This window comes from Corvus moneduloides, chromosome Z (assembly GCF_009650955.1).
Source record: "Corvus moneduloides isolate bCorMon1 chromosome Z, bCorMon1.pri, whole genome shotgun sequence".
NCBI lineage: Eukaryota > Metazoa > Chordata > Aves > Passeriformes > Corvidae > Corvus > Corvus moneduloides.
Window position 1 is genome coordinate 34,974,880 of NC_045511.1, and position 17,511 is coordinate 34,992,390.

Consider the following 17,511-nt stretch of genomic DNA (forward strand, 5'->3'; position numbering starts at 1 on the left):
AGTTTTTTCTCTACCTTTACTGGAATTTGATTCAGAACCAAATCCTTTCCTGAAGAAGGGTTGGGATGCATAGATACTATCATGAAAGCTCCTGTTCAGTTTTATGGAAGTTAAGGTGTAAATTGGTTTGTGGAGCGCTTCATAACTTACCAGATGATTTATAGTTTGCCTGCTCTGGTTTGTTTTCAACAGAATGAAAGCTGGATGGGATTTTTTTTACACCAAGGAAGTTGCTTAACTACAGATTCTCTTAATATCCTTAAAAATGGAGAAACTCTCATCATGGCAGTAGCTGGCCCAATCTTGATACTTGTATTTTGCCATTGGATACAGAAGGCATTTGTATTTCTGTGTCTCCAGTTTAGTCTCTGTTTTTCTTGGCTTTTTTGAAGATGCTTGTGAGATCTGAGGAGGGCCAAGGTGACAGGAATTAAAACTGAGGACCCCAGCACAGTTTGGGCTAGATTGAGATGTCTTTTTGAGACCTAACAGAGCTTTTTTACTTTGTTGTTTCAGAACAAGGTTTAGGATGGGCCTCTGTTTCAGGTTAAAGCTCATGTACTTATCTTTCTTATAATCTTTAGAAAAAGTAGAAGGGTGTTGATAGGCCAGTAAATGGGTCTGTGAAATAAAGATGTTTTTATGAAAAGTAAACTTTGCAGGCAGGAAAGGGGAAAAAACATTTGAGCTTTGCTCTTTAAGTCTTGTAGCATGTTTGTTACTTGATTTTTCACCCCCAGTGTCTTGCACAGGTGGTTAGCAGGTGTAATCAGCCCCATCCAGAGTGGGTGGGAGCAGTGGAAGTTATGGCCGTGTCAGCAACTGTTACTTTGGTATGTCAGATCAATTATTTAAATATAATTGATGGTAATATGCACTGTTCTTGAAGTTTGTAGTCTAGCCTACCTTTTCATGTCATTTGAAACTCTAAACCACACACAGCATTCACAGGAAAGTTCTAAGTGAGAGACACTGTCTGTGGGCAGCTGTCTGTGCAGCCTTAGTTATTCATAGCTGTATGTTGGCTTTATTGTGGCTTCCATGTAAGCTTTTAAAATAGTTTTTCTAAGAAAGCCGATATGTGTAGATTGTGGCTGACTTGAGGTATAGGTAGCAAATACAGCTCTAGTTGTGATCATCAAGGTATATTTATCTGGAAATCGTATTTCACAAAGGTTAGTGTATAATGCTGTAACACTAGAAATGTTCTCAAACTTAAAATTTGCCTCTATGGGCTCCCTAAGAGACCTCTGAGTAAAGAAAATTTGTTTATAAACTAGTTTTCTTAAATTTCCTTTCTTCTTTTCAGTTAGAATCACTAGGACATGGTTACAGCAGGCGTGTGCTTGAACAGAAAATGAAAGAAATGCTACTGATCTGGATGGTAATTGATGTGCAGAAAGAAAAGTAGTACATGTTAGTTGTTCTTTGGATTTTTTTTTTTAATGCAAGTAGGATGTGACAGCCTGAAGTACCTTGTAATGCATTAATGTGCTTTGGAATTTGACAGATGAGAAGGTCTTCAAATAAATAAAGTGTATGCAAACACATATATGAAGGATTGTGGATCTTTGATGAAAATTTTCGTTAAGGTGACTATCCTTTCATTCTACATAATGTATTCCAGGCTGTCTTTCAGTTATAATCCAGTAGGTGTTTTCTTTAATCTTTGAAGACTTAGTCACAGTTGTCAAAATAATGAGCTATTCGAGGTGTAATTCTTCTCCTCAAGCTTTAAGTAATTGTTGCCAGAAGAAACAGTTTCGGGGTTTTTTTTCCCGGTAAGTTTAGACTTAAGTACTCTTAAAACCTGACAGGGTCTAAGGTTTGTTAAGGAGCTCCTGTGGTGCCTGCTGTAAAGGATCACCTGTGAGGTTTGGGTCAAACAAGAGGACCTGAAGGATGTCTGCCAACCTGCAGTGCTTACACGGATGTTTAATTTCATACTCAAGTTGGGTTAAAGGGCTTAATTATGTCACAGCTTCTGGCAAGCAGGGAGTAGTTACTCATGTGTGCAGCATGGCTACAAATGGTGTCCTCACAAGCAGCCAATGGCAGTGTGACCAAAGGAGAGGAATGAGGCCCTACTTACAAACCACCCTTCTTCACCTTAGCCCGGCCACCCTCTCACATCCAGCCCCATGTCTGTGGACTTCTCTGCAAGAAACACTGGTGGTTAGTGACTGCTTCCCAAGGACCACACTGAGGAGGGATGGACTACTCTTGGGAGCAGAGTTCTTGAGCTGAGGTGCCACAGCTTGGAAGTCCAGCAGTTGATCTGCATCATTCCCTCTCTGTGGAGATCCAGAGGCTGGCTGAGAGCTGGCCTGACCTCCAGCCATCTGCCTACCTGTCTTTCAGTCCCCAGTGACCTCAGATCACAGTTCAGAAACCTGGAGCTATTTGTGGAGACTTGAAAACCTCCATGTAAGGCTGTTTAAAGTAAGCCAGGAAAGTATATAGGTTAGCTAATTTCCTGCTAGACTTCTCAGAGGAGTTTCACACCTACTGTAGCAATTCATTTAGATGCAAGTGCTTTGTTACAATGAAAAGTGCTTGTACAAGCTGTAGGCTGCTGGAAGCTCTTTCTCAAGAGAGGCAAAAGAGAATTTTCTTTTTCCCTTGAGGTACCTGCAGCTAAAGTAGATGATTATAGTTTGCTGTGTGAGCAGTAAACTATAAGGAGGCATACTGGGATCTGAAAACTCCTGTAGTCATACTGACTGGCTATGTTGATTGATGTCCTCTTGTGGCAAGCAGGAATTTTTTGTAAATTTTACGTGTTCACTTAAATATTGAGTAGCTACAGCCATAGAGATGATCTGGTGTAAATTGGTTTGTGGAGAGCTTCATAACTGATTGTATGATTTACAGTTTGCCTGCTCTGGTTTGTTTTCAACAGAATGAAAAGTGGATGGGATCTTTTTATACCAAAAATAAGTCAGTTATATTCTGCTACCGTTTGTGAAAAGTAGCCAGTTGGTAATAACATAGGTGGGTGATGGATTTTTGTGGTGTATCTTGTTGAAAAAAGATTGTGGGGAGAATCAGACTGGATTGCCCTCTTTATAGCCCAAAAGACCCAAAGGATACTGAAAATACTGTTTTGTAAGCAAAAGTGGGTTTGATGTAGCTGTTGGATGCCTTTTACCATATTGGTAGCCACAAAACATGGCCTGTTGAAGATCTCTGGAAAAGACCCTGTATCAGGCTCTCCCCTTCCTTAGAGACCTGCAGTATTGAGCTGTTTCTTAAAATTTTCTCTGGCCTTTTTCTTCTCGGGCCTCTGTCTTGTGAATCATTACAGTCTTCTGGATCAAGAATGAAGTCTTCAGAAGTGCAGTGAAGATTTTTTTGTCAGGTGCACCATCTTAACCACTTGCATCTTTGGGAACCTCCTTACTGTTGACTTCAGTAAAATCTACTTCAGACCCACAATGACTTGCATTTAAAAAACACTGTCCCTTCACATGGCTCAGACCATTCTAAAAGTGCTTGGATGAGCACTAGGAAATACGTATGCTGAATATAGTCTGATGTAACAGTGTTATGGGTCTGCATATTAGAAGCATGTTACCTGGAATAGTCTTGGGATAAATGTGTTGTTGCGCCCAGTTGTGATGGCTTCAGAGTGGCCCATTCTTCTCCTGTGATTACAGCAAAATAAATACGAGCATGCCAGGTTTCGTTGTCCGTGTCCAGATCCTCTTTCCTAAGCTTGTGCATCATACAGTTCTTTAATAATGCAGGAGAGTGTTGGAACTGCTCTGTATGATTTTAGTAACGGTAGTTGTGTGTGGGGCTGGCTGGTGTCTAACCTTTCTTTAGTACATCCTGTACCAGCATGTGAGGGGTCCCAGACTCTTCCAGTATCAGTAATTGCTACTGTAATGCAAGTGCTGAATAATTTTGTACTGAGTATGTATTAGCCAGCTTGGGATAGGAGAAACAAATTGAATTTTAAAAGGGCTGATACGTCTGCTTTTTATCAGGTCTGCTTAATATCTTTTGTGTTAAGTGCAACGTCAGGATCTTGGCTCATTGGATGCAAATGTAGCAGTTCTGGTTTTTGTCAGGAATGCTCTGCCCTGGTAATCTGGAAAAGCCAAACTTTTGAGGGAGGATATATTATAATTCCCATATCAGAACCTGCCATTCAGGATTATGTGGTACTGATGTCAAAACCTGTTTCTTACCCCTTTTCAGAAAGGACGTGTCTCTGACAGCTTCTCAGCTGTGGGGTGTTCAGGAGGCTCCGAAGGGTGGCAGGTACGTATGTTGAAACCAGAGGGGCATCCCCACAGCAAGGGGGGCTGTGGTGGATTCGTGGTGACTCTGTTACAGGTGTCTTTGTTAGCAAAACAAATAAACGTACTGCAAGAATACTAGGGACTTAGTGCATACTGAAAAATGTTAATAAGGATTGAATTATAAGTTTGATTTATTACATTCTTTTGTTCCAAGACCAAAACACTCAGGAAACTTACCAGGAAAGGACTTACTTCACTTGGGAACATACTCTGTATTTACCTGTTCTTTAGTTATCACTAAAAGGTCATGTTCAGGGTTGCACCTTCCCTGTGTTATGCAGTTTATGTGTATGAAGGGGTACTGGGCTTGCTTTTGGAGATATCTGACTCTGAAAGTGTTGCTGGATGCCTAGGATAGTTTTTTTTAAAGCACACAGGCCTGTTAATTTAGACATGCAGGTACTTTCACATTGCCATTAGTTGCCATAGGCATCTCTGAGTAACTTTGAATGACTCATTCAGTCCTATGAGCCCAAGAAGAAATGAGAAACAAACTGAGCAATATTTTTGATTGTGACAGTATGTTTAACTGGTAGGAGAAGATGAACTTGGGGGATTTCCTTTCTTGCTTGGTTTTAACTGCAGTACTGTCACTGTCACAACCTGGGTTCAGTATCTGGGAGTACCCGCTCAGGCAGAAAAGGGTCTTAGAACATGCCTAGGGCAGCTCTTGAATTCTGTATTTGGGATAGCTCAGCATCCAAGGTAGCTCTGTCCTATTGCTCTTGGAAGTTGAATACTATTTCCAGTGACCTACCCACAATAATCTGAAAAACAAGGATTTTAATCTGTCTTGTAATTTTTTTTTTTTAATAACACTTTATGTTCATGTAATCTTTGCCTACAGAAAAAGCACGTGGTAGTAAAAGAACAGGAATGTGAATCTAAAAAAATAAAGGATCTCTTGAAGTATCCCTCTGAACATAAATTCTCTTCTTTAAGCACAAGCATTAGTTTCCCAAGGACTGCTTGATGACATGTTTATCATGCAGAAACAGAAAATACTGATTTCTGGCCTAAAACTGGGAATTTGTTTCCTCAGAATTTATATCCTCTTTTAGCACTAGTGCACATCCTCCAGCAGGCTTTCTGGTAGAGATAAAGACCACACCAATTGTCTTAAGGATCTTCATCTAATTTGTAATCATCTAGCAACTACAAAGTATTTTGGTTACAGTTTGAAATGCAAATAATCCCATGCTCTACATTTATGTTAGTCATAAAAGGCTACTGGTCTGCTGGTTTGAAGTTGTATCTTACCTCAGGAGAAAATGAGTCCATGTGAGTTTTATAATTAAAGGATTGTAAATAATGTATTTACATTATTGTAAACAATGTTTTTCATGAGACTCTATAAAAATGGCACTGTGCTTGAAGTTTTTAAAAGGGTGAGAACTAAAGCAAAGGATATAACCAATCTGTCTTTACTGGCCTGAAATTCACAAACTGTGTAAATAAAACTCAGCTGTCAAAGGTAATTTGTATACTTCTCCCTGTGTAACTTTGATTACTTAAAAGACAAGTATTGCTAACTTTTCCTTTCAGTTTTGGAAACAAAATTGAAAAGAAAAAAAGGTTTAAGCAAAATCTCACAGCTGGACTTCCCTGGTTTGTTTTTCCTGTATTGAACCTTAGAATCTGTTATAAAATAGGCATCAACAAATATTAAAGCAGGCCTGTATTCTGTTAAAGCTTAAAAAGCTTTCAAAAGAAAGTTATTTAGGAAGAACTTGGAATTTATGCCCTCTGACAGTTGAATCCTTTAACTCCCCCTTTTCTGCTGGCGGAAGCAATTCACTCATAAATGCTCCTGTCTCCACATATTGAGCTTCATATCCCTCATCATCGTGACTTACAAGTTACTCCTTGCAAGTTTTGCAAATGTATATATATATTTTTTAATTATCTAAAAATAGTAGGGTAGACTGCCTGGTAAACTTGCCATGGTTGTTTTGCTTCTGGCAGTGGGAAGGAAGGATGTATTGCAGGTAGTTCCTTACTGTGAGGTCCTCATTTTGCTGTCCCTGGACAATGAGTGGTGTGTGACAGTGATTTGATGGAGAGGTAGGGAAGTATGTGTTTTAAAGGGCCTTCCTTTAAGCCTGAAGGAAGGTGGTCTTTTGTCTGGCAGCCTTACTGCAGGGCTGGCATCACCTGTGGTCATGGAGCTGTGCATTGCTTGTACTGAGGAAGAAGAGTGAGTGATGGCATGGGTGGAAACATAACTACAGAGTAGGTGAGGGATTGCAAGGAAAGATAAACCCTGTGGAGGAGAATAAAGTGCAATACAAAAAGGGAGGAAAGTTATGGGGACACTTAGCATGGCTGGGAATCATGAAGAGAGTGACAGAATTAGGCCAGGATGGCCAGTGCTTGTTTGGCTTTCTTCAGGGAGAGGCTGGATGCTATGTGATGGTAATAATCATTTCTTGGGAATCACAACAATCCCAGCTATAACGCTGATTGTTTCTGGTGTGTTAGTAAATTCTCCTGGTTTTAACCTTCATATACAAAATAAAACTAGATCCACTTAGCAGTTTATGTAATGCTGAGCCAAACTGAGAAGTTGCACAATGCAACTAAGTGTTTCTTAGAAGAAAAAAATATTTCAAAATCAGTGTTGCAAAATTGTCCATTTCCTAGCTTTGCAATTCCAGAATTTGGCTAACTTGTGCAAGATTTGCGTGTACAGGATATACACTTGGATCCAGCTCTACCATGCTGACTGGGGAAGAGGACACTTGCCTCTGGGTTGCATTATGTGTAAAAAAAACATGAGTACTTGTAAGGTTTGCTGAATTGATATCTCCGAAAGATGAAATTTTGTAACTACTTCTTTGTGCACACTTTGCCTCTGTGTCCTGAGGATGAGAAAGATGACAGTCTCCTTCCCATGGTTGGTTTTCCAGCTTCTCACACTGCATGGCTAGGATTTTTCCAGAAGGTGGACTAAAGCACTGCTTCTTTGATGCCCAGTGACACAGGTGATGTGAGAGACGGATGGTTTCTGATCTCAGTAATAGTCAGTATATGCCATTGCAATTCCCTGTTTAAAAGTTCGTGCTAGTATTCCTTATTAGCAGTTATGCAGCCTGAAATTTTTCTGACAGCTTTGAATTTCTGTCCTTCAAGAGAGCAGAAAGTTGTTTCTCCCTGTTTCTCTGCTGTGCATTACAATTATACACATCAAGGGGAATGTTCACAGCTTTGAGGTTCCAGCTGTGCTCTGCCAAACTGACAGGAGTTGTGTTGACTGTTTCTGCTTCTGTAGTTGCCCTGTTTTTAGTCACCATAAATAACAAGCATTATGGAAAACTCACTTTGCTCAATTTCGTCATTATATATTGATGTAAAATCATCATAGAATCCCTGAATTACCAATTTACTGATTATTTACCTCAGAAAATTTTAAAAAGTTTTACAGAAAAGTGGACCTGTGGTCACTTTAATTAGAGTTTAATTATGTACCCAAATATTTCACGTTTCTTTTTGCTTTACTTCTTCAGTGTACTTGTTTCCAAGCAAATTGTAGCTTATTTTTTGGGAGCAGTGCTTAAAGTATTAGGAGACCTAACTTTTCAGAAATTCAAAGCATTCAGATCTAATCAAAACCAGTGAACACTGATGGAACTGAGTTAATTTGGAAATCAGGCCATTGTCTGGGCCTTTTAAAATTTTTTGTTATTTTTCCTTCTTGTGCCACTTGTGTTATGTAAAAAGAGGTTCATATTAGATTATGGATGACCTCCCAGTGGATGTCAGTGAAGGACTTACTCCAGAAAATTTTCAGCACAGGGAAGGGAGGGGCAGGGGAGAGTAATTAAATTGAAGACTAAATTATAGGACAAGGTTCTGACTGCATTTTCATCTCTATTAAAAGTTATAGAAATGAGAACAAAGTAGATATTGCACAATTGGGCATGTAATGTTCACTGTAGTCTGTTTCATTCCTTTTTGTAACATACAAAATTTTGCCTTAGATCGAGTAATGTCCCACAAGTCAAACTTACTAATGTGAAAAAGGACCTTTCTTGCAACCCTGTACAATAGGAATGAAATCACAGATTTCCATTTTGTATAGCTAGAGCTATTCTCAGTTAACACAGAAAAGCAAACACTAAACAATCCAGCCAGACCATTTGTTTCCTTCAAAAGATAATGTAATTTGTTTCAAGTTTCATTGTCATTTTGCATTTTCTGCGGTAGGTGAGCTAGACTAGGAATGTGACTGTAGGAAAACTCAGGATTTTCCTTTACTAGGGCTTACATTTACTAATCCTATTTGAAGGTCCAAAAAATTTACAGGACTTCTGAAGTCTTCTCTGCAGTCGTCTCTACTATATGGTATTGTAACTGATAGCTTAAAGGTGTCCTGGCTGTCTCTCATAAATAAAAAAAAAATAAAGAGTTAACAGGGAATTGATTATTACATGCAGTCTTTTCAGTAACAAAAGGTAGCATTAAGAAAAGGATTAGCTGTGTTTCTAAACAATGGCTCAAAGATGTTTCTTCAAACTGCTGTTTTCTTCCTTACATTTCTCTTAAAATAAAATAGCTAAACTTCCTGGAACTTTAATCATTGAATTACTATTCCCTTTTTAAACATTCAACTGTAAAGCTGTTTGCTTGCCTCAGAAATATGTGATACCTTGTAAATCGGATGAGTGGGCACTTTTTAATGTATTGGAGGGTAAAACCTGGAATTGCTTGTATATGATGATAAACAAGAAGGATGAAGGACAGACAAAAAAGCCTAGTAAGCCTAACTGAAAACATGATGCCTTAAAAACCAAAACGCTTTACATGATGTGCTACAAACAGTTGCATTTGAGCCAAAGTGCTTACCAAGACAAAAAACAAATAGACAAAAATAGTCAAGTTACAGGTTCAGCTTGAGCAAGTTATAGCATTGTGTGGATTTTTTTCTTAGTAGACAAAAGATGTGTAGAAATAAATGAGATTTTGAATCTTTTAATCTTGCCTGTGATCATTTAATAAAGCAGGTGTAAACACTTAGGATGTAGTTGCTCATCTTCTACTCGGCTGCCTTAAGGTCCACTGGCTGCCCTTGCGACATCTTCCTTGCGTTTTCCTGCTTAAACCCAGGTCCTCCCAGAGGCATCTTGCCTGCACTAAGAGATGTTCGTGCTGCAGCTTCACCATAGTCTTTTAACCTCTGTGTTTCTCAGGTACTGGCCCCTTCTTTTTTAATGTTACTAGCGATTTTGTAACCTTCTGTCATGGCTTGACGCTGGCTGGTTGCCAGGTGCCGACAAAAGCCACTTCCTTACTTTCTTCTGCAGCTGGACCAGAGAAGCAAAAATTTAACAAAAGGTTCATGGGTTGAGATAAGGATCAGGAGAGATCGCTCATCAAATACCACCAGGGCAAAACAGGCTCTAATTAGAGATAAGAATTGAAAACGTTTCTAACACAATCAGAACAAGATAATGGGAAGTAAAAAAAGCCCTTAAAAACAACTTCCCCTCCCCACTGCTTTCTCCTTTCCAAGCTCTACCTCCTGCCCCAGTGGTGCAAGGGGACAGCAAGTGGGGATTATGGTCAATTCATCACCCACGGTTTATCCCACTGCTCAGGGAGAGGAGTCATTCCCGTGCTGCACCGTGGGGTTCCTCTCACAGGAGACAGTTCTCCATGAACTTCTCCAACATGAATCCATCTCACAAGCAACAGCTCTCTGTGACCTGCTGCAGTGTGAGTCCATCCCACGGGCAACAGTCCTCCCAAAACTGCTGCGGCGTGGGTCACTCTTCCATGGCGTGCAGTCCTTCAGGGACAGGCTGATGTAGCATAGGAACAGAGTCCCTCTCTCCATGGATCTCCGACAGGGTCACAGCTTCCTATAGGCATCCACCTCCTCCAGCCTGGGGCTCCTCCATGGGCTGCAGGTGGATATCTACATCCCTATGGATCTCCACAGGCTGCAGGGGCACAGCTGCCTCACCGTGTGCTGCACCAGAGGCTTCAGGGGAATCTGAGCTCCAGCACCTGGAGCAGCTCCTCCCCCTCCTTATCCCCTGACCTTGATGTCTGCAGAGTTGTTCCTCTCACATGTTCTCACTCTGCTCTTTTCTGCTCAGAATTAAAACTGTGCCACTGCTTTTGTTTTGATTTCTTCTTAACTATGTTATCACAGAGGCATTACCACCATTTCTGATTGGGCCAGCCTTGGCCAATGGCATGTCTGTCTTTGGAGCTGCCAGGGGTTGGTTCTGCTGGACATGGTGGAAGCTTCTAGCAGCTTCTTCCAGGAGCCACCTCTGTAGCCCCCCTGCTAGCAAAACCAGGCCATGCAAAAGCACTAGACCTTCACTTGCTCTCCTGCTGGATATCTAGGTATTACAGCTATCTTGCATTGTAGTTTGTGTCGTACTAGAGTCACCTCGGTGTCTCAGTGGTGGCACAGTGAAAATCTAGCATCTTGTGTACTCTGCTGCAAAGAACAGTGTGGTTTTTTTCATCTCCACCTCAAATGTACAGCCCTCAAAACCTATTTATGATCTAGTAATTGATGAATACACTCACTGCTTCTGGAGTCTTCACCTAGGAGTGGTTGTAGGAAGACAGAAGCGGTGGAGACTTGTGGAAGATGGTGTAGAAAGCAGTGAACAGTTTTATTTATTAGGACACACCTTTCTGAGTCTGAGAGTAACAGGTGACTCAGAGACACAATGGCTTTCATAGGACTACCTATGAAACTGCCTACACTACTGTTGAAGTGTTTTCTCCCTTTATTTTTGTATGCAGTGCATTAGCTCTTTGTGTCTGTAGCTGTATTTCTACCCCCTAAACATCTTGAGTGAGTTAGGAGCATTATAGAAAACTTCACTAAAAAAGACACTTCTGTAAGATCCCAACGATGGGAGGTACAGAAGATTTGTGTAACCATGCTCATTATTAGTGCTGTACTTCTCATGTTCTTTGCTCTCTGATCTTAGTCATAGTGATTTTTGTTATCTTTGTTTATTGCTTGTTAGAGAGATGGGATTTTCTTTGACACACTGTTGAAAGAATAGAGTCAAGTTTTGTGCATTAAACATAATGGACAATTCAAAGTATTTACACTTGGAATTCTAGATTGAAATGATTGCTTTCAATTGTTGCCTGTTTGCCATGTAATGTGTGTCTTTTTAAGATTATGGTTTTCACTAGTTAATACATTTTGTATCTAAATTAAGCTTTACAGACAGCTGTAGAACTAGTGCAAGATCAATGCTATTTTTGGCAGTATTTGGTTTGCTTTCTCTTTTACTTCTTACTTCCCTCCTCTGTCCACAGCATCATTTATTTCTCCAGCGAAACAGAAGAATGCACTCAGTCACACTTCTCAGCAACTCTGCAGCCTGTGGAGCGTGTGGGCAGTCTCTGTATGCAGCATCCTGGAAAATGTGTGTTCTCTTGAAGTGATCTGCTGAAAAGCACGTACTTGTACAGTTGTTCCAGCCTCCCTTGTTGCACTGCTCTCAAGGTCTGAAATGCCTTGTCTCTAATACTCCCTGGGATCTGCATTTCGTCTGCCAAAGAAACGCTACCTGCTGCAGTTACCCAGTGAACCCCGAAGAGCAAGGATGCTGAAGATGGCCCTGTGTGCTTATTATGCAGTTTGGGGTTTGTTGCTAGAAGTGGCAGTAGCATTTGGCCCAGTACCAAGGATCACTTGGGAACACAAAGGTAAGAACAGAAATTTAAGTATTGTAATATGGGACATTGCCGCATCCTCAGGGTTTCTGTGGGATTTGAAACTCATTGAGGCTTTAGGTTCTTTCAGCCAATTTGCTGTGAGTTTGATCAGGTGTTGCTGCTTTGCTCATCTTACAAAATGCTTAGGACCAGAACATTCAAAAGTCATTCAGGCACTGGGTTAACTGATTTTGGTTCCTTTAAGCAGCTTTGAAAACAGAACTTTTTAAAGGAGGAGTTCCAGATTTGGCTTTCTCAGCTGAAGAATATTGCAACTGAAACTTGTTTCAAGAGAAAACCTCAGTGGGTGTATTTTGTTTTAAACAAATTATTTTTGCCTGGAGTCTGAATACGTTAGCAAAATGCACCTCTCCCGCTAATAATCTATTTTGACACCAAGCCATCCTGAGCACTAAATAAATCACCAGGCAAAGGAAAAATCAGCATTTGGCCCTCTTCCGACAGCATTTTATGGTGTCTAGATATGAAAGTCTTTCACAGAACAGTGCTTTTCTTGCATTTGAAATTGCAGCACATATTCATAATCTTCCAATAAAATAATCAGGAGTGTGCAAATGCAGTGCAAAGAGAAGTAATAGAAATCAGAGGATCCGTTAACTTTTGGTTTAATAATTTAGCCTGGATCTGAAAAGAACTTTAGAGCAAAGACTGTAGAATAGTAATTTGCTGCATTTGTGTACATATGCATTTTTTTTTCCTGTTTTCTACTCCCACCCCCCCATTCCCCATGTGGCATGGATGCTTTAAATAATAAGAGATTTTGTCTTTGGGTCCTTCTTTAATATTAGTAAGCAGCAATTGATTACTTATCCAACTGTGCAATAACTGTACAAACCCGAACAAATACATTGGTCATATAATGAAGCAATCTTAAATAAGGATATTAAATTCTGAGCAGACATTCTGTAGGAAAAGATAGATGGAGATTAAGAATGTAGTAGGAATAAGCAGATTATGAGATGACTGTAGGAAGTGTTTTTCCTGATTATTGGTATAGCAATTAATGAGTTGCTGATACAGCCTTTCAGAAAGGGTGGCCTAGCCAAGAGTTGTAGTTCCTGCTTAGACGCTTTGATGCTTCTATCTTGTAGTTAAAATTTGGCAAGTTGCTATTTAATGGTATGGTGAGGTACTGCTAACTCACATCCAAATTAGTCAGAATAAATGGAGTTTATTTTCATTCCTGGTATTTCTCTCTCGTCTGTCTGTTAAAGACTGTTGCATTGAAATGTTGGAAACCTACTTTGAATAGGAGAGGAAATTTAGTTCAGCGGAGTTGTATGAACCACTTTATCCATTTGGGGAAAATTTTCCTGCCAAGTAAAAGATTTCAAAATTCAGGCCTGAGAATCTAGTTTAAAATTAATGTTTCTGGAGTATTAAAGTTGAAAATGTGCAATTACTAATGATAGGATTGGAAGTAATAGTACATTATTTTCATCTGTATCATAAAAAGCCATGCTTAATTAATCTTGTGTCTTCATGTACAAAAGCTTTCAGTCATTTTTATATTATAGTTGTACACTCAGAGAAAATACTCTTTTGTGTTAGTCAGTTTGTGTCATCTTTCTCCAAGCCATTCTGGTCCATTCTGTATGCTTCCTCATTCCACTGCCTTTTCTCTCATATCTCCCACTTTTTCTTGTCTTATTTCTATTCATCTTGATTTTTTCCCTCATGTTGTTATTTTGTGTGTATGTTATGTATTTCATCTCTGGTTTTCACTTCACAATCAACTGCAAATGATTTGTTATTTGCTCCTGTGTTTGCTTCTGTGTCTTCTTTCTGTTATGTCAGTGTGCTGAAGTGTTGTCTTAAGGTGTAGAATATTTTGTAAGATTTGTTAAGGGTGGTTGCAAGGGATGTGGTGACTGGCCTGATTTTCCACAGTAGATTGGTATGTGGAAAGGAAAAGGTGAGAAACAACCTGACAGTGGATGTGGAAAATGGAAGTTTAGAAAAAGTAGGTAGAAAAAAAAAATGAAGGAAGAAGTGAGTTATAGGGATCACCACAAGAGGAGATATTTAAGCATTGGAAATTGAATGAGAAAGTCGGGAAAGGTGATTTTGATGTTGTTGTTGGAAGCTGCTGTTTCTGCTGAATCTAGCTTCTGAGGGGTCCCTTGTTTTCTACAGAGGTTGTCTGAATTAACCTTTGTTGTTTTCAAGTTATCCAACAGCTGTTAGACAACTTAGAAAAAATGACTCATAAGCTTGACCCTAAGTGATTGTGTTTCTTCATGAGGTGCTGTTTTTTTTTTTTTCCATTTCAACAGAGGTCCAGCTAATACATTTTAATGAATCAAAAGTGTCAAACTATTCAACCTTGCTGTTAAGTGAAGACAAAAATGTTCTATATGTAGGAGCCAGGGAAGTGATCTTTGCCTTAAACGCAGTGAATATTGCTGAGAAGCAGCACGAGGTATGCCTTTTAATACGTTATCCTCCATGTAGAAATTGTACTCCAAATTTGACTTAATTTCCTTATGTCAGTAGGATTGCATTTTAGGCAAATAGGTAAAAGAGAATATAAAAGAGAAATAAAAGGGAAACTCTGTATGGTCTACTCCAGTATTGTTTCTGGAAGATTTTACAGAGTAATAGAGAGTAAGAAAGGAGAAGCTGGATATAAACAAGTAATTAGAGGTCTCCTTGGGTATTTTCTTCTTGGGGGCAGGATGCTGGACGAGAGGGACTGAGGGTATCATCTGTAGCAGTAGTTCTTACACATTTTCTTAGTATCAGGAATGGGCCATCTTCTGTTAATCTGAGTCAAAAAGTAATCTGAAAAAGAAACAAAGTTGGGGCTTGCTCAGTTGTAGCTGGCTGCAGATGTGCTGCAAATGAAAGCCCTGTCCTTTCAGTCTCATCTTCTGTTTGTGTCTAGGTGTGTCTGCACAGCAAGTGGAGGTGCAGACAGGTCTGATCTAGCTTGCTCAGGAGAAGTACTTTGAATATTCTGGTGCTGGTTTCTCTAAGTAGATTAGCCCAGGCAGAAGTCTGCTAATATTGTATTGCTTCCAGGTCCTTCCCAGGCTCCTGCTTTTCATCACATCAGCAACACAGGCTGACATGTACAGGTGCAGCATGAACTCCCACCCAGGGTGCTTTGGAAGATGCTCATATGATTTTTAATCTGAAGACCATGTTAATGGGTGGTGGTGGGCACTTTTACCAGCATATAAAACATAGCTGTAAATTTGTACTCAGTACAGTGTTAATTAGTCCAGTAAATTTTCTTTGATTCCTTTCCCCAAAGTGTTTTTTATTCAAGTGTTAATGAAATAGAGATGCACTTTAACTTGGAAAAAAACACTGAAACCAGTTACAGTTGCATTTGCCTAATGCACATGGTAATGAACAGTTCATTAGCAATTTGTGGAGAATCGTCATTATGAACCCAGAAGATGGTAGTTTAGTTCTGCTTAAGGGACATGGATTTGAAAGTGTCACATCCCTGGGAAAAAATGGCTTTGAACCTTGCAATCCGACTTGCAAAATGTCTTGAATTTGCTCTAGACAGTATTAGGATTGTCTTTTATTGTGTGTGTTACTGCAAGGTTTTCAGACCTTGCATTGAATTAAAGTGCTTCGAATGTGCTTTTTTGTTGCATGTTTTTTCACTTAGTTACACTGGAAGGTCACAGAAGATAAAAGGACTAAATGTGCAGTCAAGGGCAAATCAGAACAGGTATGTACTTTTATTGAACTTTGAGAAAGATCTTGCACATTTTACTTCAAGAGGAGTGACGTTAAAAGAAGAAAGTCTCCAACTGTGTGAAATTAAAATTTCAAAACAATCACCTAAATTTTTTTAATTAAGTTGAGCGTTAGAAACTGCGGCATGCTTAGTCTTTTTTTTTTTAATTCTTAGTTCATTATTTTTGTTGTTGAATATTATTTGAATGTTTGAAAATCTGAACACACCCTGATGTGTGCTTAACGTTAATGGTTTTCCATTAAGACAATAAACCAGTATTGCTTTCACTGAAGTAATTGATAGCAACTGTTGTGTTTTGTTATTGCAGTAATTCCTTCACAGCATTTGATTCTACAGAGTGAATGATTAATTTTTGCTTTAGGGCATAGGAGTTTTTTATTAGGCCAGTGTATTTTTTTCACTGACTCTGTATATGTGTGTTGGGTTGCTTGGCGGGTGTGCCCCTTGTGGTGTGACTCAGACAGTTCCCCAGCGCTGGAGCAGCCAGACCTCCTGTCAGCTGGGCAGGGTTCCCTGGTGTTTCTGGGACCCACAGACTCCTCATGAGTGCCAGGGCACAGGCTGGCCTGCTCATTTGCCTCTCTGTGGAGATGGCTTACTTGAGGTAGTTTACTGTATGTGGATGTACCTTTCTGTTGTGTAACACCACTTCATTTAATGATGCAGTAAAGCAAGGATTTGCTGGGCCTTTAGCACAGGTTTGAAAGTAGAAGTCTGCAAGTCCTGTGAATACAAAAAGCAGATCTACTCTGTGCTTGGAGGGATGTGATCCTTGAATATGCAGCCCGTTTGGTACGCACTGTTAAAAAACCCCAAATGCTGCATCCAGGGCTGATGATTGTCCTGCAGTCATGTGGTTCATCAGGGTGGGAGTGGACTATCTCCCTTTGACTAGCTACTTCTTTTCCTTGACTGACCACTGATGACCATCAGTACATTGTTCGAACACGAGGTGTGACAGATATTTAAGGTTTCCTCCTTGTCTACCTCTTCAGGATGGGATCAGAGAATATTATTTTTGTTTTCCTGTTCAGCTGGGGTTGCTGCTGATAATACTGACATACATCCATGACGAATATGGGATATGAGTTCCTCCTATGCATGAGCATACGTTTAGCAGACTTGTGTGTGAATCCCCACAAGACCTCTCAAAAATTCCTGGTGGGGTATATTAGACCCCATAAATATGTACTTCGACTGAGCTCTGAATTTATTTTCTTTTATTTTCTCCTGCTCCCAGTTTAGCAACTCACACTTATTACCAGTCATACTTTTTCCTCACTGTACTTCTAACCTCCGAGTAGTTGTATTTATGTTGAGCCATGATGTTTTGCACAGTACAATAGTTTCAAAAGGGTCAAGGAATTAAGCTACTACTGCTATTTCTTACACTTAAATGGGCAGTTCTCTCCCCCACCCATCAGCACCATGCTGTATAATGCCAGCAGAAAGCATTCATACAGCTGCTCAGGGGCCTCATCTGGCAGAAAACTGGTTTTACACTCTTCCCTCCTGCAGTGTTTTCCCACACAGTCAGAGAAATACCTAGTTTGTCTTGTAAGAAGGAATAGTAAGGTCAGTGCTTAAGCTTGCTTAAGAAGTTCATGGAGTAGCAGTTCAGTGGAGGGATCTGGCAGTGTACCAGCAAGAGTTAAGGGGTATTGTCGAAACTGTTTTCCCTCTCTTTAAGTGGATGTTTAGAGTTGTTTCACTTCATTATTATTAAGAATTTTTATTGTATCCTTCATTAAGGGTTTT

General features: G+C 39.8%; 1 protein-coding gene across 24 annotated transcripts in view; it reads left to right on the forward strand.

Moving 5' to 3' along the window:
* SEMA4D (semaphorin 4D) overlaps positions 1-17,511 on the forward strand; it is a 100,651-nt gene that overhangs the window by 50,395 nt on the left and 32,745 nt on the right. For 18 of the 24 annotated variants that reach the window (XM_032096508.1, XM_032096510.1, XM_032096511.1 and 15 more), the window contains 4 exons: positions 4,207-4,269; positions 11,610-12,002; positions 14,309-14,454; positions 15,661-15,723. In XM_032096508.1, coding sequence (XP_031952399.1) covers positions 11,900-12,002; positions 14,309-14,454; positions 15,661-15,723 — 312 coding nt within the window. In that variant the 5' untranslated portion in view covers positions 4,207-4,269; positions 11,610-11,899. Of the gene's footprint in view, positions 1-2,970; positions 2,995-4,206; positions 4,270-11,609; positions 12,003-14,308; positions 14,455-15,660; positions 15,724-17,511 lie in introns of those variants that run through there. The other 6 variants (XM_032096520.1, XM_032096521.1, XM_032096516.1 and 3 more) reach the window with 2 other exon arrangements.